At 40.0% G+C, this 22,684-nt stretch overlaps 1 protein-coding gene and 1 pseudogene across 2 annotated transcripts; one reads left to right on the top strand and one right to left on the bottom strand.

Moving 5' to 3' along the window:
* Positions 1-766: 766 nt before the first annotated feature.
* Dnal1 (dynein axonemal light chain 1) lies at positions 767-19,800 on the top strand. 2 transcript variants are annotated; one of them, XM_070030524.1, is made up of 8 exons: positions 767-808; positions 5,112-5,150; positions 8,375-8,484; positions 10,703-10,758; positions 13,049-13,104; positions 15,123-15,249; positions 16,935-17,075; positions 19,688-19,800. In XM_070030524.1, exons 1-8 carry the CDS (start codon positions 806-808, stop codon positions 19,726-19,728), a joined length of 573 nt encoding a protein of 190 aa, XP_069886625.1. In that variant the 5' UTR covers positions 767-805; the 3' UTR covers positions 19,729-19,800. The 2 variants fall into 2 exon arrangements, with proteins under 2 accessions (XP_069886625.1, XP_069886634.1); XM_070030533.1 differs by lacking the exon at positions 767-808 and adding an exon at positions 1,309-1,555.
* A 1,619-nt stretch (positions 19,801-21,419) lies between these two features.
* Positions 21,420-22,598, bottom strand: LOC138824041 (cytoskeleton-associated protein 2-like pseudogene; annotated as a pseudogene).
* Positions 22,599-22,684: the final 86 nt, after the last annotated feature.

Raw genomic sequence — 22,684 nt, 5'->3', positions numbered from 1 at the left:
AATAGAAATGGAACTTCCAGGCTGGTCACAAGAGATATGAAAATCCTTAATGCTATTGTCAACAGCCCTCCTTAGAAGGCTGTACCGAATTATTAACAGTAATAATATTTGCTTATCTCTATTCTCCACAGCCCTAGTAACTCTACAAAACACACACACACACACACACACACACACACACACACACACACACACACACACACACCATAATTACTAGCTAATTTTGGGGAAAATAAGTCCGTTATGTAAAACCAACATGTTGAGATATCTTGCGTGTGGAGCCAGGCTGTCGGGGGTCCCAGGGTCTGGGCTTAGGAAACATGAGAAATCAGATCTTGTGCAGCGCTGGAGAATTTCAGAGGTGTTTTTTGTTTTTGTTTGTTTGTTTTCTCCCCTTCGTCAATCTAGGAGAAAGGAATTTTAAAAGTTCCTTTAGGAGAAGGACAAAGGCCACGTTGGGGGAGGTCCCAGAGCTCGACTTTTGGCAGAAACTTCACTGGCGATCAGCTGGAGAGGCTTGCGCGGGGAGGGGATGGGGGAGACACAAGCACACCCCCAGTCACTCCGGGCACGGAGGGCATCCGGCCTTTGAGCGACACAGCAGCCACGGGGAAGCAGGAGGCCGAGACGGGAGGACCCCGCGGGAGGTCCCCCCCGTCCCACAATGCCCCGCTCGCGCCACCCGAGGGCGGGGAGAAAGGACCGCTGCCGGGGCAGGCGTCCGCGGAGCGCGCCGAGCGCTGCGCATGCGCGCTGACCCCGGCGGGCCCTAGCAACCAGAGCAGTGACAGTAGCAACCGCCGGGATGGTGAGTACCCTCCGGGGCTGGCAGGCCGGGCGGAGCGGAGACGGGGTGTGGGAAGGGGTGACTGCGAGGGGCCGTGGGCGGCGGGGTCCTCGAACCGCGGGGAAGGGAGCCCGTGGCGAAGGCTGGAGTCACAGGCCCGAGGCGAACGAGGAGCCCGGGCTCTGGGGTGGACCCCGGGAGAGGGCGGCCGGAGATGGGGGGGTGAGGGGGGAGCATTGGAAGTTGGCTTTAGGGGGGAGGGCGGAAGCAGGGAGTGGAGGGGGCGAGGACGTGGGAAGGGGGCGTGTGACAAAGGTATCTTCGCCTAGCAGTGATTGCAGCGCTCACCCCACGCCCCCAGCCAGATGGAAGGGGTCAGGGGGCTGGCTGCACCCCACCGTCGGTCTTGCCACATGGATCGTGGCAGGGTTTGTAACCTGCAGCGTGCCCAATGGCCCTGTGGATGAGGGTGAAAGCGGTTACTGGGTAACGCTGAGCCTCCCCCCCCCCCCCATGGATGGAGTTAGGACAGTGGTCTCGGATTCCCCCGGGTGCCACGGTGAGCTCGTTGGAGTGCAACGTAGGTATCTTCCATGTTCCTGGGGGGGCCCAGGAGCGAGCATTTCAACAGTGCACCTCAACTGACTTTAAAATCGGGGAGCATCCCACCACGCTTGGAGAAACGCTGCTGCCTTCCGGTTGAAACCTACCAGCCGCCTGTCCAGAGTTCTTCCGGAGTAATGCTCTTCCACCACCACGGCTTAAAGTGTGCGCTTCTCTTGCTTTGTGATTTGGTATTTCCAACTAGTTGGGAGAGAGTTAACAATCCCTGAGGAAGCTATCGAGCAAAGTGTGTGATTGACAGGATGGATGGAGGTGTTGATGAAGAATGACTGTTGGCGCTAGGGGGGATAGCTCACTGTTGATAGAGCATTTACTCAGCCTGCCCTTGGATCCCCCGTACGAACGAACGTTGTAATTATATCAGGGGTGTGTGTGTGTGTGTGTGTGTGTGTGTGTGTGTGTGTGTGAGAGAGAGAGAGAGAGAGAGAGAGAGAGAGAGAGAGAGAGAGAGAGAGAGAGAGAGAGAGAGAGAGAGAGAGAGAGAGAGACTTCTAATGCCATTTGAGTGGCAGAAATTGAGCCCAGGAGATTAAAACGATGAAGTCATGCCAACCTTAAATTATGTTAAATATCTTCTCCATTTCTTAGTTACTCCACAAGCAATTAACTAAAAACTACTATCAAGGAAAGTAAAAAAAAAAAAAAAAAACTTTACAATGTAGGTTTGTGTTCAGGTTCTAGGTTTACCTATTCTGGTGAAAAAAAAAAACAACCACTTAGTGGTAAATAACTAAGAAAGTTTTAACCATAAGATTATTGAAAATCTTCCATCAGAGAATCGGAACCAGTCATTGATGGAGCTAGCTGGGGCTACAGAGTGGTAGTTCTGGATCCTCCAGAAATGCAGGCCAATATAGTATTTAAAGTTTTTAAAAGTAGCTTCCAAAGTCTAAAAAAACTCTGTTTTATATTCTGAAAAATCAGAACTATCATATTTTACCATTGGACACACTTTTTCACATTTGAGTATTGATGAAATATAGTGATAAATCATTGGTAGCATCTTTTCTTTCTTTTGTGAGACAGAGTCTCACGACATGGATCATGCTAGCCTCAAACATGATCCTCTTTGCCTCAGTCTCTGAGGTGCTAGGATTACAGGCGTGCATGTACCACAAAGCCTAGCAATCTTTTCTTTTTAAATGATGTGGCCATCTTTTTCTTTCTTAATGATACATGAGATAAAGGTTCTGCTTACACTTAAAAGTATGTTGCTAGGATAACTCTCTTTTCCAAGTTCTGCCTGCTAGCAATTATTTGGAGCTCAGTAGAAGTTACCCTCTCTACATTGGTTCTGGCCTTGTCAGGACAACTTGACCCATTAAGAAGATCCACTTGATCCATTGGGCATTTGAGGTTTGAGCTTCTACCATGGGGAAATCCGTGGCCTCTATCAGTTTATATTGCCCCAATCTGTAGCTACATTGCTTCTAACATTGTATCACAAACCGTGTTGTATTTTTTATAGATCCACACAAAATTTCTCTGGGACACACAACCAGGATTGGATTGTTCTCACAGAGGGTCTGGGTGTACTTGATTTCCTTAGCTCACTGGCTACTTTTCTGAAAGGCTACCTGAGTTTTAATTTCCTCCAGCAATGCAGAAGAGTTTCTGTTTCTCTACATCTCACTAACTTTCTAACTTTTGCCAGTCTGAAAATGTTTTGTTTTTCTAATATCCTGTTGCTCTTACTTGAACTTTTCTGATTTTTCAATGAGTTCAATAACTCCTGCTAATTCTCATTAGTTACCCGAGTCCATTCATATTTTTTCCAATTCCCTTTCTGCTTATGAATTTTACGAGTTCCTTGTATGCACTACATGTTGTAATAGACTTTTGTTGGCTTCATATGAGAAAATGTCTTCTCCCAATTTTCCTGTTGATTTTTGTCAGAGTTGCTGTCCCTGAGCTTTTACATGCAAGCCTGAAGCTCTAACGCTTAAGCCACAGCTCCTCTTTTAGTGGTTAATTGGAGACATGAGTCTCCCAGATTTGTCTGCCCAGGATGGCTTCAAACCTTGATCCTTGTATCTCAGCCTCCTGATTACAGTTGTGAGATACTGAACCTGGCTTGTGACAGGTTTGATTGACAGTTTTTTTAATAGAAAAAAACTTGTTGACTTTTTAAAACTATCACCATATTTTGCTCATACTATTTTGTATTTGAATCTCTGTGGTATCCAATTATTTCCCCCTCTTTATTTTTAGTTTGTATATTTCTCATTTTTGCCTAATCAGGCTTGAAAGAAACTTAACCACATTTTAGAGCTGGGAATGTGGCTTAGTGGTAGACCATTTGCCTAGCATGCATGAAGCCCTGGGTTCGATTCCACTTAAACAGAAAAAGTGGGAAGTGGAGCTGTGGCCAAGTGATAGAGCACTAGCCTTGAGCAAAAGAAGCTCAGGGACAGTGCCCAGGCACTGAGTTCAAGCCCTGGAACTGGCAAAAAAACAAAAAAACAAAAACTTTTCAGTTTTGTTAATAATTTTCTCCTATTCTCTTTGATTTCATTGCATATTCTTCTTACTTTCTTTGAATTTTCAGTGATGTAAGTGTGTGTGTGTGTGTGTGTGTGTGTGTGTGTGTGTGTGTGTGTGTGTGTGTGTGTGTGTGGCAGTGCCAGTCCTGGGGCTTGAACTCAAAGCCTGGATGCTGTCTGTGAATGTTCTTTTATTATTTTTTGCCCAAGGCTAATGTGCTACCACTTGAGCCACAGCCGCACTTTGGCTTTTTTGGTGGTTAATTGGAGATAAGAGTCTCACAGACTTTCCTGCCTGGTCTGGCTTTGAAACACAATCCTCAAGTCTCAGTCTCTTGAGTAGCTAGGATTACAGGCATGAGCCACCAGCATCTAACCTGTCTATGTGTGGGAGATGGGGGGAGGGCGAGGGTCATGGGGCTTGAACTCTGGGCCTGGGTACTGTCCCTCAGCAGGTGCTCTCCAATTGAGCCACAGTGCCACTTCTGGGTTTTCTAGTGGTTTATTGGAGATAAGAGTCTCACAGACTTTCCTGCCTGGGCTGGCTTTGAACCATGTCCTCAGATCTCAGCCTCCTGAGTAGCTAGGATTACAGGCATGAGCCACCAGTGCCCAGCATGTCTTTTATTTTTAAATTTAATTTATAATTTTCTTTTTGATGTAAGGGTTGTTAATATATAACATATGTGTATATATATATGTCTACCTTTTAGATATAATGATGACTTTAAAAACTTTTCTTGCTGAGCATGGTGGTGAATAGCTATAATCCTTGATACATGGGAAGGATAAGTAGGAGGATGAAGGTCAAGGCCAACATGGGCAAAAATATGAGACTCTAGCTGAAAAATAACCTGAACTAAAATATTCTAGAATCATGGCTCAAGTGGCAGCATTCTTGCCTAGCAAAGAACGGCAAATACTGCACAGAATTAATGAAGATTTACTTTACTATCAAATGTTGAAAGCTACGAATTTTTGTAAACTTAATGCAAGTGAAATATATGACCATTGCATAATAATTTCTTTGTTTTCCGAGATTAAAAGAAATCCTTCTCATTTTACAAAGTTAAAACAACTTCTTATCTTAAAGTCTCAAAGGAAAAAAATGAATAAGTGTAATGGTAGAAAACAAAGTTAATGAAATTGAACCGTCTAACCACATCAATAAAAACAATCTTGTTTCTTCTTCCTTTTTCTCCTCTTTCCTTTATAAGGCTAAAGCAACAACCATCAAAGAAGCCTTAGCCCGCTGGGTGAGTATATGAATTTTACTTCTTTTAGAAACTATATAAAAATATTTGGGTAGTTATTGAAATCTGACCACTCAACACAAGAGTTGAGCACCAAGTGCCCTTGCAGCTGTCCAGTTGTCTGGTCTGTGGTTGTAGATACATGAGCCTACACAGGTGATAAAATTGTATATGACTTAATATATACTTACAAATATGTATACATACCTGAAATCTGGGGAAAACTGAGCAAGACTGATAAAGTTATATCAACAACAATACTCTAGTGGTGATATACTCTAGTTTTACAGAATATTCCCACTGAAAGAAACTGGAGAAACTGAACATATAATCTCTGCTTTGTTTTTGTCTTCACTGCTTGAGATGAAATCCAGGTTCTCTGTAGTAGTTTGTTTTTTACAACTTGCAGGTGGATCTTTCATTATGTTAATAAAATAAGTTAATAAAATTTTCAGCCAGAAAATTCTGGCCACTACAATATTTAAGTATGGCTGATTCATCTGTTGCTATAAAAATGACTGAAATCTTCATGCTACACTTTAAACTTTGTCATCATTAGACTCTACTTCATTTCAAGTAATAGAGTGTATATTGGGTACATTGTCTTAGTCTCATGAGGTTAGAACAGAGACAGCCCATGCAGACAAATGAAAATCACACATAGACAAATGAAAAAACACAGAGTTAAAATACTGAATTCCTTAGAGAAAACCGCATTTCAAAATAGGTAGTAACTATGAACCCTAAGTGTTTTGAATATTGTAACATTGAATAGCTTGAACAGCTGTAATTCAGCATTATAGATTGAATTTCCATAGAGTACAGAGTTTTCTTTGTTTGGCAGTATATTTTGTTACAAAATTGTGAACCTTTTGCTTTTGTCACTTTGAATAAAAAGTCTCTTAGGAGTTGTATTGTGGGGAAAAGGGACAAAAGTGGATAAAATAATAAAATAAATTAGTGTTCTGGTGCTTACAGATTATTTTCTCTAAATAATTGCATTTTGAAAATTCATTTATCAGGTTAAATATTTGATAAATATGTGAGTATTACATAGACTCAGATTTGATTTGATTTCTTTTAAGTTAGATGTTAGGACTTTAACTTATTTTTAGTGCATTTTTAGTTTGTTTTGGTTTGTAGATTCTATTTATAGTATATTATTGCTATCAATCTTTTTTTTGGGGGGGGTTCTGGTTGTGGGGCCTGAACTCTGGGCCTGGGCGCTGTCCCTCAGCTCTTCAGCTCAAGGCTAGTGCTCTACCACCTGAGCCACAGCACCACCTCCGGCTTTTTTCTTTTTTGCTTATGTGGTGCTGAGGAATCGAACCCAGGGCCTCAGGCATGCAAGGCAAGCACTCTACCACTGAGCCATCTTCCCAGCCCCATTGCTATCAATCTTTAGCTTCAAGATTATTTGAAGACATCAAGATCACTCTTTCATTTATTTTTTAAAACATTTAATGCATGTCAAACAATTTGTACATATTTATGGAGTGCAATGTGACATTTTGATAAATACATAATCAAACCTGTAAATATCAAATCAAGGTAATTATTTTATCCATCACTCCCAAATTAAAACATTACAAATCTTCTCATAGCTATTTGGAAATACACAACTAATTATTGTTAACTATAGTCATTTTGCTGTGTGTGAACTCTGGAACTTACTTTTTTTAATCTAACTATAATTCTGTACTTGTTAACCACCTTCTCCCTAACCTTCTCTCCTACCTGCTCCCGAAGTCTCTGCTAACCAGTATTTTCTTAATTGCTGTAAGAGCAACTGTTTGAGCTTCCATGAATGAAAACATGCAGTATTTGTCTTTGTGTGCCTGGCATGTTTCATTCAAAATAAATGAGTTCTCCAAGCTCATTCACATTGCCACAACAAACTCAGTATTTATTGGAGATCTATTGGAGGACTTTACTAGATGTCAGTTTTCTTTCCCATAAGCTACAAATGTATGGCACAAAAAGAAGTATGAATAGATGTGTATTCAGTCACTTTCTTTCAATAGATAGAATATTTTCTATTGTTGGTGTGTGATTTAATTTTTCAAATGAACCTTCTTTGTGTCTTAAACTGTACCAGGTCACAGAAAACATAGGAAGGCAGAGGAAATGGTCTCTGAACTTCAAATGGTCCCTGAAAAGATTAATAGGCAGCAGATACTGATAATTAAATTTTGAATTGTGGGCTCAATAATGAAATTAAACTTTAAGATAAGATTTAGTAGTGAATCAGAGTAGTATGGATAACTTTGACTTCGGCTATATTGTAAATTGACGCTTTTAGTATTTGGGGCTCTCACGTAAGCTGAACAGTGTTTCAAAAGGAAAAGATAATGAGAGAAAAAAATCTGTCTTACACATCTAGAGGTGATATTTAAGAAATAGTTGTTTAGGGGCAAGGAATTCTTTTCAGAATAATTTTTTTTTTTTTTGTCAGTCATGGGGCTTGAACTCTGGGCCTGGGCCTGGGCACTGTCCCTCAGCTCTTCAACTCAAGGCAAGCTCTCTACCATTTGAGTCACAGTGCCACTTCCAGTTTTCTAGTGGTATATTGGAGATACGAGTCTCACAGACTTTCCTGCCTGGGCTGGCTTTGAACCGCGATCCTCAGATCTCAGCCTCCTGAGTAGCTAGGATTACAGGTGTGAGCCACCAGCGCCCGGCCTGAATAATATTTTTGTTGTGCTATGATTTTATTAGTGTATGGACTCAGGGAGCTGGGAAGGTGGCTCAGTGGTAGAGTGCTTGCCTTGCATGCATGAGGCCCTGGGTTCGATTCCTCAGCACCGCATAAGCAGAAAAAGCTGGAAGTAGCGCTGTGGCTCAAGTAGTAGAGTGCTAGCCTTAAGCTGAAGAGCTGAGGGACAGCGCCTAGGCCCAGAGTTCAGGCCCCACAACCAACAACAACAACAACAATAACAAAAAACATGGACTCTTAAAGGATTTAAAATACCATAAAAGTAAATATTTCTTTTCCCCTAATTTGCACTTGTTAGGGACTTAATGATTATTTGAAATAGCGTAGAAACCAGGCTGGTAGAGTCAGCAAGTAAATGTATCAAATAGTGAATGATGAATAATTATCCAACATTTATTAGATTTTAATCATTGTTTTGAAATAAACATAGAAAGGCCTTAGAAAACTCTAGTCTCTGTTTCACATTACAACCAGGGATCATTTTGTTCCAAATTTGTTATTTATCTCATAGGAAGAGAAAACTGGGCAGAGGCCAGCTGACGCTAAAGAGATAAAGCTTTATGCCCAGATTCCCCCAATAGAGAAGATGGACGCATCCTTGTCTATGCTTGGTAACTGCGAGTAAGTTCTCTTTTTTCATTTTCCTAGTATTGCTATTATATTTTTCTTCCTTTTCCTGCACACCATTTTTTATTACAATTTTCTTCTTGGAAACATCAAATATGAAAGATTATTGGTTTATTGGATTTAAGTTTTTTCTACTATTATTTTATTTATTTACATATATTTTTTGCTGGTCCTGGGGCTTGAACTCAGGGCCTTGGCCCTGTCCCTGAGGCTCTTTGTGCTCAAGGCTAGCGCTATACCACTTGAACCACAGCACCACTTCCAGCTTTTTCTGAGTAGTTTATTGGACATAAGAGTCTCATGGACTTTTCTGCCCGGGCTGGCTTCACACCACCATCCTCAGATCTCAGCTTCCTGAGTAGCTACAATTATAGGTGTGAGCTACCAGTGCCCAGCTGGTTTATTGGACTTTTGACAGTAATACTACACAGTATATTTTCTTCAATATTCTTTTTAGTTGTTTTAATGTGTTTGGAAATAGAGAATACACAGTCTGTTGACAGAGACTAAATAACACAATTGCTATTATTATTACTCTGTGTAGGCTGCTCGTGGTGTGCACATCTTTCATCCAATCTACTTGGGAGGGCAAGATAGGAGGATTGTGAGTTCCAGCCAGCCCGGCCAATGTAGTGAGACTCCATCCACAAAAATTTTTTTAAAGGACAGGAGTTTAACTTAGTGACTGAAGACTTGGCTAGCATGTGCAATGCTCTGGGTTCAATCCCCAGTACCCCACATCCCTACACACAAAGTCATCCACTTTCTTTTGAAAAATCACTTACCAAAGTCAGACCACACTTAGTTCCTAGATGCCTAATAAGAGATTCCTCTTAAAGAAATACTAAACTAAAAATACATTGCAAACCATCAAGAAGATGTTTTTAAGAACCAGAAAGAAAATTAGTAGTATGTATTGGAACCAGCTCTACTGATGTAGAGCTTTCTGACTTTTAAAAAAAGATTCTAATTGGGATTGAATTATACTCATTTTGTAATTGTATTTCCCATGACTTTAAATATCAGATCTATATTAATTCCTGTTATTATCTACATAACCCACAGGTGTTTTTTTTAATCGGGAACCTGTGGCTAATTTGAGTTGATTATACCACAGTGCCTCATAATTGTACTTTGTGACTCTGTTGTCAGGACTGTAGAAAACACAGAATTACAGAGGTTCTGCCTGACTCCTTCACCCTGTGTTTTTTGTTGTTGTTGCTGTTTGGTTTTTTGTGAGCCCTTCACCACTTGCATTTTCTGCAGGAGATAAGCTCTCACCTCTAGGAACCCATGTTAACAATAAGCTCTTTGAGTGGTGGTTTTCGGCCACCTGTTCATTAGATTGGTAGTTATGTAGAAGATTAAAGGGGATATCAAACAGATTTAGGTATTGTATGTAACTTGGTCTTTGCTATGAAAGCATACTGTAACACTTAAAGATTATCTTTGGGCATTTGGTTGGTTTGGGTTTTTTCTTTTTTCTTCAAGCATGATTTCAAGCATCATTTCATAAAACTGTCTCAAATTTGAGAAAATATTGTACTCCATACCAAAGCAGCTTAGAAACCACGAAGAGAGAGTCAACTTGTTCATATTTTCTCTGATCATCTCTTTGGGCAGGCTGCCTAAATAAGACAAATATTTTCTAACAATATCCCTAGATTTAAAGGCACCATGTTCTCTACTGTTAGTTCTCAAGAGTGGGGGATGATTAGAAAACATGCAAACTTGACCAGTTATTAACACTATATAGTAATTGCTTTTGCTTTTTCAAGCAGATAAAAAATGAATAATTCCTCTTCAAGTCAAATCATAAGGGTAAGATACATACTCTAGAGTCAAACTTACCTGGGTTTTAATTTTGGCTCTGTCACTTCATAGCTATTATAATAATGGGGAAATTGTTTAACATTTGTGTGCCTCCATTTCATGTATAAATGTATATAATAATACTCACCCCAGAAGATTGTGAAATATTGGATCCAAGAATACATTCGTTAAAAAATTTAATAGACAACACCAAACTGTCAAAATAGTTTTTTGAATTTCTATGGTGAATGTGTATTAACTTTTATAATCAAAGGGGAAAAAGATTTCAAAATGAAGAAATAAAAAAGAAACATGATTTAAATATTAGCTTCTATAAGAGCTACCATTGAAGGATAATTTCCGATGTACCATTTATGTTTTCTTTTTTTTTCTTTTAAAGGAAGCTTTCACTGTCTACAAACTGCATTGAAAAAATTGCCAACCTGAATGGCTTAAGTAAGTGATCTACAGTAGCAGATGTTTCTCAGATCTGTTTAGTTATTGGAATGAACACTCCAGAAACACTGTGTAGTTCTAGCAACTGACACCTGTTTTAACCACAGTAATTGTCAATTGACAAAGAACATATATAAAACACATGGCTTAGGTTTGGTTATCCAGGAGGTGGGACTGTGAGTTAGTGGTAGAATGCTCGCCTAGCATGTATGAAGCCCTGGGTACCTCAGTACCTCATAAACAGAAAAAGCCAGAAGTGATGCTGTGCCTCAAGTGGTAGAGTGCTAGACTTGAGCAAAAGAAGCTCAGGGACAGTGCCCAGGCCCCGAGTTCAAGCCCCAGGACTGGCAAATGAAAAAAAGTTTGGTTATCCAAAGAAAATTCAAGACAGCATGAGACCTCCAGGACTATTCACAGAGATCCTGAGTCTGTCATACAAGGCCTGGACTCCTAAACTTTCTTTTGAAATCTGGAAGGAGGCCTCCATGACCCTATAACTTCTTGCATTCTCCAGGGTACCCTCATGTGGAAGATGTCAGGGTCTGCCACTAACTCAAGCAGTAGCCAGACCTCCTTGTACCATGACTGCAGCAGCCTCTGCATACCTGGTCAGCTGAGTACGGAGTAGAGTCTCAGTGATTCCTGACATAGTGTCAAGGCACATTTTTCTGTTGTGCTAGTGCAAAGCCCTTGGCTTCTTTTAAATGGTAACTTAGTTTCTCTTCAGAAACCATACCTTCTTTAGCCCCAACTTTACCTAGGGCTTTTCTGACCAAACTTCAAGTTTTTCAAATCTTTCCACTCTGAATTTTGTCCCTGATTCTCACTGTAACTGTCTAAAAGCAGTCAGCCTGAATGTTGGGCTAGCTTGACATTTTCTCTGCCAAATTAATTAATTCATCACCTTTAAACTCAGTCTCCACATTGTCCCAGCTCACAGACAAATATAGACATTTTTGTTTTTTCCACAGTGTCACAGGAATGACCTCCAGGCCAATTCCCAATAGAATCCTCATTTCACTTGAAACCTAATGAGCACGGGACGGGCTCTGTCCACATTCCTATCAGCAGTCTGGTCTTCTGAGCTCACACCAGAATTGCCCTACTTACTTTATCTGCCCAGCTTTTCCAAGTTTTTCTGATTTCATCCTACAAACCAGTTCCAAAGGTTTCTGAACCACGTTGTCCAACAGAGCAATAAAAAAAAAAAGTCTGTGCAAGCCAGGTGCAGAAAACAGGTGCTGGTGGCTTACATCTCTAATCCTAGCTACTCAGGAAGCTGAGATCTGAGAACTGATGTTTGAGGCCAGCCTGGACAAGAAAGTCTGTGAGACTCTTATCTCCACTTAACCAGTAAAAAGCAAGAACTGGAGCTATGGCTCAAGTAGTAGAGCTAAGGGCCTGAGTTCAAGTCCTACTAGTAGTAAAAAAAAAACCCCAAAAGCAGATTCAGAGAAATTGATGGTTTCCAGCACTATCTGCAGTGTCCCAGTATGGTTGCAACTAGCCAAATATAGCTACTAAGCCCTTAAACTGTGGCTGATATGACTGAAAACTAATTTTTAATTTAATGAAAATTTAACTTAAATGCATTTAGAGTAAATATCCACATGTGGCTAATGACAAATTGATGAGACAAGTAGTTACAGAAGTTTATGTTGTAAAAGCTAATTGTATTCTTACACAAAATTAATAACAGTAGTTTCTTGTAACAGAAATGAGGATTCCTGTTTTGTTTCTTTTGTTTAATTTGGAAAAATAATATACATGGTTTTCTTCAAATGGTCTAAAAGAAATTACAATGAAAATCTTTTGGCCATAGACTCTCAGTTTCTCCCTAAAGGCCACTGCTGTCTAATCTTCCTCCAGAAATAACCTAAGATACACACATAGAAACATCCTTTAAAAAACTACAGGTGAGCTAGTCATAACTATGTGTTTCTATTTTCCTGTGCAAGTCCTTACTATATTTTCATACATATTTGAAATACATGTGCTCCCAAACATTAAAATTAAAACCTTTTCCTCTAGTATGTTTTACTAGTCAGCATTTTAAGACCATTCAATTTAAATAACTAAGTAGTTATAAATTTAATATTGGCATGATTTGAAGTTATTGTTTCAGTGCTTAGTGTCAGTGATCTGTGCTATTTCCTCCAGGATTACCTATTTTTAGTAGTACAGCTTTTTTTATTCTTGTGTAAGGGATAATTATTACATAAAATTTCCAAAGTCTTATTATTTATAACAGTTGTATGATATGATTCTCGTAAAATTCTTTCCACTATAGAAAACTTGAGAATATTGTCTTTAGGAAGAAACAACATAAAGAATTTGAATGGACTGGTAAGTTGTTATTTATTACTCTTAAAACAGCACATACTTTTTTATTATAATGTTTGTCCATTATAGAAAGTTTACAAAGGAGGAAAGCAAAGTATAAGCCACTGATATTTAAACACAGCTAACATTTTGATTGATTTATATTATTTTTTCAGTTCTTCAATGGATATATAGACACTGAAATCAACTACATATTGTTTGCACCTTTTTTTTCCCTTCATGTACAAAAACAGTTTTCTGTGTCATTCATTCAACTTACTTCCTGAATACCTACTTTAAGCCAAGTATTAGTCTAGGTATTAAAGACACAACAGAATATAAAACAGGGGGCTGGGAAGGTGGCGCAGTGGTAGAGCGCTTGCCTTGCATGCCTAAGGCCCTGGGTTCGATTCCTCAGCACCACATAAGAAAAAAGCCGGAAGTGGCGCTGTGGCTCAAATGGTAGAGTGCTAGCCTTGAGCTGAAGAGCTGAGGGACAGCATCCAGGCCCAGAGTTCAGGCTCCACAACCGGACCCAAAAAAAAAAAAAAAAAAGAATATAAAACATGGAGGGAAATAATTTAAGACTGTAGGGGAAGGGGTGATGTCCTGACTTATGTAACTGTGACCTGTTTGTACATCACCTTTATAATAATAAAAATTTAAAAAATAAGCAGCGCATGCTCTCATAGAACTTAGCTTATAGTCATAGGAGATATATTTAAAGATAATTGTGCCTGCCAGGCACTGATGTCTCACACAAGTAACCCTAGCTATTCAGGAGGTTGAGGATCATGGTTCAAAACCAGCCTGGGCAGACAAATCAGCAAAAAGCTGTAACTGGTGGTATGGCTCAAGTGGTAGAATGCCAACCATAAGCAAAAAGCCATGTGAGAGCAAAGACCCTGAGGTCAAGCCCCAGCACTGACACAAAGACACAGCCAAGATAATTGCACAGTTTATTAGGTGGTAATGAATTCAAGGAAATAAAGTGAGTCAGAATAAAAGAATAATGGACAGTTCTCTCTGTGAAAGTTATGTATATAGGTTATAGAGCTACAGAGCTGACAAGGAGAAAGTAACTATACTAAGCTAAAGGAGCAGCAAGTGCAAATGTACTATATCTGATCTGTTTGAAGTGCTTGAGTAAGAGCAAGAATTGCTGATTAGGAAAGGTCTTCAGTGATGGTGGAAAGAGAGCCAGGAGCCAGGCCACCGAGGGCCTTAGAACCTGTATTCTCCCCCCCCCCCAAACACCTTACAAAGCCATTGATTGTCTATAGATTTGTAAGGAAGGGAAAAGGAGAGAGAGAAAGGGTGGGGGGGCGCATAAAAAGCCAAGTGCCAATGGCTCAGGCCTATAATACTACCTAAGGAGGCTGAGACATAAGGATCATGGTTTGAAGCTAGCCTGAGCTGAGAAGTCTGTGAGACTCTTTTTTTTTTTTTTCCTAGTTGTAGGGCTTGAACTCTGGGCCTAGGTGCTGTACCTCAACTCCTCAGCTCAAGGCAAGTACTCTATCACTTGAGCCACGTTGCCACTCCTCTGTGAGACTCTTATCACCAATTAATTATCAAAAAAGCCAAAAGTAGAGCTGTGGCTCATATAGTAGCACTCTAGCCTTGAGTAAAACAACAACAATATCAACAAAAACAAAAACATTCCTAAGGGACAGTGCTGAAGCCCTGAGTTCAAGGCCCAGGACTGTCACCAAAAAAACAAAAAAAAAACAAAAAATAACATAAAATAGCCAGTGGCTGGTGGCTCACATCTGTAATCCTAGCTACTCAGGAGGTTGAAATCTGAGGATTGCGGTTTAAAGCCAGCCTGGGCACCAAAGTCCGTGAGAGACTCTTATCTCCAATAAACCACTCTGAAAACCGGAAGTGGGGCACTGTGGCTCAAGTGGTAGAGCGCTCGCCTTGAGCTGAAGAGCTGAGGGACAGCGCCCAGGCTCAGAGTTCAAGCCCCACCACCGACAAAAAATAAATAAATTTTTAAAAACCCTCAAAAACATAAATCAGATTTCTTTCTTTTTCAGGAAGCAGTAGGGGACACATTAGAAGAACTGTGGATCTCTTACAATTTTATTGAAAAGTTGAAAGGTATCCATGTAATGAAGAAATTGAAGATTCTCTACATGTCTAATAACCTGGTGAAAGACTGGGGTAAGCTAAGAAATGGCGCTGGCTAATGCCTCTAACCTAGATAATCAGGAGGCTGAGATCTGAGATCATGGTTGAAACTAGAACAGATTAATCTCCGAGACTCTGATTTCTGATTAACCACCAAAAAGCTGGAAGTGCAACTGTGACTCAAATGATAGAGCACTAGACCTGAGCAAAAAAGCTCAAGGACTTCCAGGCTTGGCACAAAAGAAGGAGAAGAAAACGCCCAGTGTGTTATTACACACCTGTAGCCCCGCACTAAAGAGGCTGAGGCAGAGGTTCTTCTTCGATGCCAGTCTGGGTTACATAGCAAGGCTATGTCTCAAACTAAAATGAAGAGGAAATATGGGGCTGGGAATGTGGCTTAGTGGTAGAGTGCTTGTCTAGTATACATGAAGTCTTGGGTTTAATTCCTCAGTACCACATCAGCAGAAAAAGCCAGAAGTGGTGCTGTGGCTCAAGTGGTAGAACACTAGCCTTGAGCAGAAAAAGGTGGGAAACAATTCCCAGGACCTTAGTACCAAGATTGGCAGAGAGAGAGAGAGAGAGAGAGAGAGAGAGAGAGAGAGAGAGAAAGAGAGAGAGAGAGAGAGAGAGAGAGAGAGAGAGAGAGAGAGAGAGAGAGAGAGCCCAATAAGAATAAAAAGATACAAAAATTGTAATTTTTATCTCTAAGCACAGAGACTTTCTGTAAGAGTTTCTGTATTTCCTATAGAATTAGCTATAGGAATTCCTAAATTTTAAATGCATTTAAATATGTTTAATTATAATAAACATAATTGGGGCAGGTCCTGGTCCTATTAATTATGAAAAAAATTGTCTAAAGTCTAAAGAAATCTGTTTAAATTTAGAATTTGGGGGCAGCAGACATTTGATATCTATACTACTTTGCCCTTTATTGCACATTATTTATTCAACATGTCATCAAGCCCTGTTATAAACCATGACCTATGTCAGGATTTTGATATAGATAGTTGAACAGGACACTACCTTTGCCTTCAAAGAAGTTCAAGGTAGAGTTCCTGTCCAGCAAGCACAAGGCCCAGAATTGAAACCCCAGGAATGTGGTGGCGGTGGGAGGGGGTGTGTGGTGAATCGCCTTATGAATTCAAAGATGAGGGCACTGCATGGAGAGAGAGCTGGCACAGCATAGAGAAGACCTGCCACTAAAGACTGCTTTGGGTTTTTTTCAAATCTGAACCACCATCTCTTTTCATCCCATCCTTGGGCTAGTAGGTATTGGTGGCTCATGCCTGGAATCCTACCTATTCAGTTGGCTGAAATCTGAGGATTGCCTTCTGATGCCAGCTTGGGCAAGAAAATCCATGAGACTAGCAAAAAGCCAGGGGTGAATGTGTGTTTGAAGTGGTAGGAGATCAACCTTGAGTCAAAAAGCTAAGGGAAAGCTTGGGCCCTGAGTTCAAGCCATACTACTGGCATAAAACAAACAAAAATAATTAAGGTAGAAGGAATTAGAATTCCTTAGAATTAAGGTATTCATTTTTCCTTCCATCCCATAATGTCTTCAGAAAATGTCTTCATATGACACTATTTTTCTAGCCTTCTTCAAAGTCTAAACCAATGTTTTGAATACTGACAAATTTAGGGTTATTAACTTAGTTTCCAAAAAAGTGTAACAGTATATGTCACCACTTTCATGTAGCAAGTATTCTTTATACTTATAGCTGAATTTATGAAGCTGGCTGATCTGCCATGTCTGGAGGACCTAGTGTTTGTAGGCAATCCATTGGAAGAGAAGCATTCTGCTGAGGGCAACTGGATTGAAGAAGCAACCAAGAGGGTTTCCAAACTCAAAAAGCTGGATGGTGAGTAACCCTGGGCTAGTGTGGGAATGTTTCCTAGGTATAAAAATTGTGATTTTTGGGGCTGGGAAGGTGGCTCAGTGGTAGAGCGCTTGCCTTGCATGCCTGAGGCCCTGGGTTTGATTCCTTAGCACCACATAAGCAAAAAGAAAAAAGCTGGAAGTGGCGCTGTGGCTCAAGTGGTAGGGCACTAGCCTTGAGCTGAAGAGCTGAGGGACAGTGCTCAGGCCCAGAGTTCAGGCCCCACAACTGGACCAAAAAAAAAAAAAATTATGTTTTTTGAGCCAGGCATCAATGGCTCACACCTTTAATTGTCGCTACTCAGGAGGCTGGGATAGGAGGTAGAAAGCTATCCTTGAGCAAAAAAGCTCAGAGAGAAAAACCCAGGCCCTGAATTCAAGCCCCAGCACTGGCACACAAAAAAAGAAAAAAAGCATGTTTTGGCGTAAGACTATGATAAGAAGCAAAGCTTAAAAAATGATAAGAAAGAGCAATAGAGGGGCAAATTTGATCAAGGTACATTATGTTGCATGTTTGGAAATAATACAATGAAACCTCTTTGTATAACTAGTATATGCCCATAGACCAAAGAGAAAGAAACTGGTTTAAATGCTAGGTTGTCTCTAATTATCAAGGCTATTTCTGTTGATTTATAAAATTTAATGTATGAAATTTAATAGCCCAGGGTGAAATGAAAAACTGCTAGGATATTTAGATTGGTCCAAAATCATCCTTAGACCTAAAGCTTCTAGAAAGTTAGAATTATTCTCAAGTTGCAGAAAGTATTATTTGGGGAATGAACTAGAGATAAGTGATAAGTAGTTGCTTTCCCATGGTTAGATCAAAATTGTAGTTTTCTGTCTTGTCAGTTCCCCACTAATTTACTTTTTCAGTCCCTAAGGTCCATGTTAACACTATTAGGTATTGCTGACTGACTGACTCAGGACCCCCATTCTGCCACTTAATAGCTTTGCTAACATTGTACTAGTCAGTTCATCTCAGCAAACCTTGTTTATATGGAATATAAAAGCTGGGATGATGATAATATCATTAGTAATCATTTTAGAGTATATGGCATATTGTTGTTAATGAAGGTTAAACAAAATAATCTATTAAGCATTGTGGCTAACACAAAATAAGTATCCAACAATATTTATTATAATTATTTTAACAAGATAATTATTTCATAAAGATTTTAATAATCCAAAAGTTCAAAGATATGAAAAATATTTTAGTATAACAATATATGTTAATATATGTTGACTTTGAACACCACCATCCCAATTCAGCTATTAAAGAGATTGAGTCTGTCAGTGGGCATAGTGGCTCTTGCCTGTAATCTTAGCTACTCAAAAGAAGGCGAGAGATCATAGTTTGAATACAGCTTGGTCAGAAAAGTCTGTAAGACTCTATTTCAAAAATAACTAGTAAGGCCAAAGTGCTGGTGACTCATGATCAAAATCCTCACTGCTCAGCAGGCTGAGATCTGCAGTTTGAAGCCAGCCAGCAGATAAATCCAACAGATTCTTATCTCCAGTTAACTAGCAAAAGGCCACAAATGGAGTTGTGGCTCAAGTAGTAGCATACAGTCTTAAGCAAAAAAGCTAAGCAAGAATGGAAAGCTCTGAATTCAAGCACCAGAACTGGCACAGAAAAAAAAAAAAAGCAAAAAACAGGGTTGGAAATATGTCTCAGGGGGTAAAAGTGCCAGTCTAGCAGGGGTGAGGCCATGAGCTCAAACCCAGTAACACCAAATAAATAACATGCACAATTAGGTAAGTGTTGATATGTACATATGCACCAAAGGCGTCTTCAAGGTGAAGATCACAAACGTCAGCATGGCCCTCAAAGGTTTCTTCATACTCCTTCCCTCGCCACCACTCATTGCCACCACTCCTCTCAAGGTGGTCACTGAGCTTCTTTCTGTCCCTTTCAATCAGTTTGTATCTTCTTGTGTTCTTTTTTCCCACAGATGGAACTATGCAGAATGTTCTTTTGTTTTCCCCTCTAGACATATACGTAGAAATAAAATGACACAGTAGACAAGTTCCTTCCTGTGGGGAGGTACAAGAATAATCAGGAAGAGGGCAAACAGATTTCTACAATGCTAGTAATGTCCTATTTCCTAAACTACGTAATGAGTATATACCTATTACTTTTGTGACCGCCCCCCCTTATTTTTGTTGGTTGTAGGGCTTGAACTCAGGGCCTGGTTACTGTCCCTGAACTCTTTTTGCTCAAGACTAGAACTCTACCACTTTGAGTCACAGCACCACTTCCAGTTTTCTGGTAGTGAGACCTTGTGGAGAAAGGAAAGGGAGGGGGGGAAGGAAGGAAAGAAAGAACGAAAGAATGAAAGAAAGAAAGAAAGAAGAGAAAGAAGAAAGAGGAAAAGGAAGGAAGGATGGAAGGGAGGGAGGGAGGGAAGGAGGGAAAGGAAAGAAAGGAAGGAATGAGAGAAAGGAGAAAGAGGGAAAGAAAAGAGAGAGGGGGGAAGGAAAGGAGGGAGGGAGAGAGAAAGGAAGGAAGGAAAGGAAGGAGCAGCAACAGCAAAACAAAAACAATTTTAACCATATGTTGAGAATGACCAAAAATCACTTTTGCTTGCATTGTAGGTACTCCAGTAATCAAAGAGGATGAGGAAGAAGAAGGTTAAGGCCATATTTTCCACTTTGTGTTAATTTATTTAAATGTCATGAGAACAATAGATAAGTTTTGTATAATTGTCTATTTTAAAGATTCTGTGTGGGACAAAAAGTTCTGAAGATAAAACAAATCTCTCCTTCCATCTTCCTTTAATCCTAGTTAGTGTTTCTTCCCTAAGCAAGTAACACCAACCTTAGTCTTCTTTTTGGTACTACAAATTTTCCATTTTTTTCAACAATTTCATATTTTTTATTATAAATCATACTTAAATACAAAGAAAATGAGTAGTGCCTGTGTTGACTAGGCTTTTCTATACATTATATATCTAAAACAATTCTGATTCTTCCTACTACAAGTGGTTGCCCAGAATGGAGAAAGAGCAACCTGTCTGTGAGGCTCACTTGGCCTTTTTAGGTGAGCTGTCCCAGGGCAGAGAGAAGAACTGAAGTGAAGCAGAAACTGTCCTCTCCCCTACACCCTTTCCCTTGCCTTTTATTTTTACTTGAAGCATTGCTGAGTAACAAATGCAAAACAAGGTTTGGATATGAAAAGTTAAATGATCACCTACTGCAGGATTGTGTTTTACTGGGACTGAAGAGCAAGACCCCTTCTCTGCGGGGTCACTGGGAGGGAAGTCCAGATCACTGCAAATCTCATCTGTGATCTCCGAGAGAAGGCAGAGCTACCCTACAGCTCATCTATAACATAGGGGAGGGGTGCTCATGCAGCCTGGCAAGCTGGCTTCAAAGCTCAGCTCTTCAACCGGAAGAACTTACTACCCACTCTGCTAAGGAGGATGTGAAAGGAAGTCTCACCATGCTGCACAATAATCTTAGGGTTGAAAAGACTGTGGCAATGGGATTAAAGTAGAATAGTAAGTGCAAATTTTTTCCAAACTTGTGAAATAGATGAATATTCCGTGCTTTGAAACTTACGTTATAAAACTGGCAAATTACAGTCTTAAGTACATAAACTGAACACTTTCTGTGTGTATATAAACTTGAGGGTAAATCTGGTGACATATTCCCTCAGTCTCAAGAGTTCTCTGTATCTGTGATGTCTCAATATCAGACATTTTCTTCAGATTATCTGGACAGATTATCTTGAAGGTTCTGAATCATACACACACACATAAAAATTACAATTCAAGGATCTCAGACCCTAATGTCACGGGCAAAGCCTCATTCTTACAGAATGTAAAGCACTCTGTGTCTTCCACCTCTAGAAGTTCATCAAGAGAAGCCACAACCAGATCATGTTTCTGCAGCATTTCTGGGTAGCAGGATACCTCTCGCTCATCCTTGCAGAGTGCCTTGCAGGAGCGATGGGCTTCACGTCTTGCACTTCTGGCATCCCATTGATTCTAGGGATTGAGGCAATCTGTAATTTGATACCAGGAAGGTTATCCTGTTCTGTCTTGGTTACGCGGGGTGTTGCCATAACCGGTTGCTTCTCTTGGAGGAAGACAAGTCTGCCCAGATTCCTCTTCTGTTGCTGTGGTTTCAGCAACCAGAGTTCAAAGTAACTCCCATCTGTGGTTCTGTTTGGATCTTGTAAAATCTTAAGAACAACTTGCTGTAATTCTTGTATTGGTGCTGCCCCACTTTTAATGTTAGAAAGTTAATGTTAAGGCAAAGATGAACACTTACAAGCAAACCAAGTGTAGTTTGGCTCCTAAACAAGTCTTGGACAAAAGTTCAGTTAATAGTGCCCAGTAACATCAAAGATGCCTTTACTTGCCAGCAACTTTGCTTTGCAGATTCAGAATTTAGCAAGTTTCTCAGCCTTTAGGATTGCTGGGCAATACTATAAATATGTCTGAAAAGGCACACCATCTTCAATGTGCTGCAGACATTCTTTCAGAGTATTGTTAATTTTCTTGAACAGTTCCCATTGTGCTTTCTTTTCTTCCTCTTCTTTTTCAATGCTCTTCTAGAATAAAACATTCATTTCTTCTATTATTTTTCTTTTTGTTTTAAGTTCCATAGGAGGGCATTTATAGATTTTCCCCTAGAATTTCTGCCATTCTTCCAGTTGTTTCCTTCAGTCCTTTGTTGCTGCCTTCTTTTTAATATTTGGATTGGTTCAGTATCATCTGGGACTCCTCTCCCATTTATGGTTGTGATTCCTGCGTGAGTTTTGGGAGCTGTCTTGTTCAGAAAATTCTTTGGGGGAAGAGCATTTTCAACTCGGAGTTCAAAGTCTGTGCTTTTGGTTGAAAGATATTGTTAAATCTGTTGTCATTGATTCTGTTTGCTTTTATGCTAGGAGTGCTTGGAATGACTGATGTCTGAGGTCTTAGAGAATGTTGCCTGGTCTTCTGGTCTTGCTTGATGTTTGGATGTTGGTTGGTTGGTGCTCCCTCAAACAAGTTGGGATATGTTGTAAGTCTCATGGGTTTTAGTTTCTGTTCAGTAGTATGGAGTGACCGTAATTTAGTTTCATTTGGTCTTCCATATTTACTCCCATTGGCCTTTATATCCTATTGGCCCTTAACCACTTGTTTCTTTGATTCTTGAGACCTACTAGGAGTGTGAATAAAATGAGAGAGAACTGTCTTGAGGGGTATTCTCTTGGTTTTGTAAGATCTGCAATTCTAGAGAGTTGCTGTGATTTTACTGGTAGAGTCCGTATTTGTGTTTCTCCAACAATTTTTTTAATTAACTCTGTCTTTCAGAACAGCACTATTAACTGAACTTTTGCCTAATACTTGTTTAGGAGCCAAACTGCATTTGGTTTGCTTGTAAGTGTCAGTCTTTGGCTTAACTTATAGTATATAATTCAGGATCTGGCTTTTGCTTTGGTTCTGATGAAGTTCTCTTTGTTCATCTCTTTTAGAAAGCCACCCAAAGATTTGTTTTCAACATGGGAATTATACATAGAGTTCATCCATTTAGCATGTCCCTGACTGGCTCCATGCTGCTTTGTAGTTTTCAATTCCCTTCTAGTGGAGGACTTCCTAGGTT

The sequence above is a fragment of the Dipodomys merriami genome, unplaced genomic scaffold, assembly GCF_024711535.1.
Source record: "Dipodomys merriami isolate MVZ:Mamm:240054 unplaced genomic scaffold, mDipMer1.0.p SCAF_1, whole genome shotgun sequence".
Taxonomy (NCBI): Eukaryota; Metazoa; Chordata; class Mammalia; order Rodentia; family Heteromyidae; genus Dipodomys; species Dipodomys merriami.
Note: the sequence above shows the minus strand (reverse complement) of the source record. Positions and strands in the feature narration are given on the sequence as shown.

Coding starts and splice junctions, on each gene's coding strand:
- Dnal1 (XM_070030524.1), top strand. Junction 8,485..10,702: donor TCTATGCTTGGTAACTGCGA/GTAAGTTCTCTT, acceptor TTTCTTTTAAAG/GAAGCTTTCACTGTCTACAA. Junction 15,250..16,934: donor TAACCTGGTGAAAGACTGGG/GTAAGCTAAGAA, acceptor TTATACTTATAG/CTGAATTTATGAAGCTGGCT.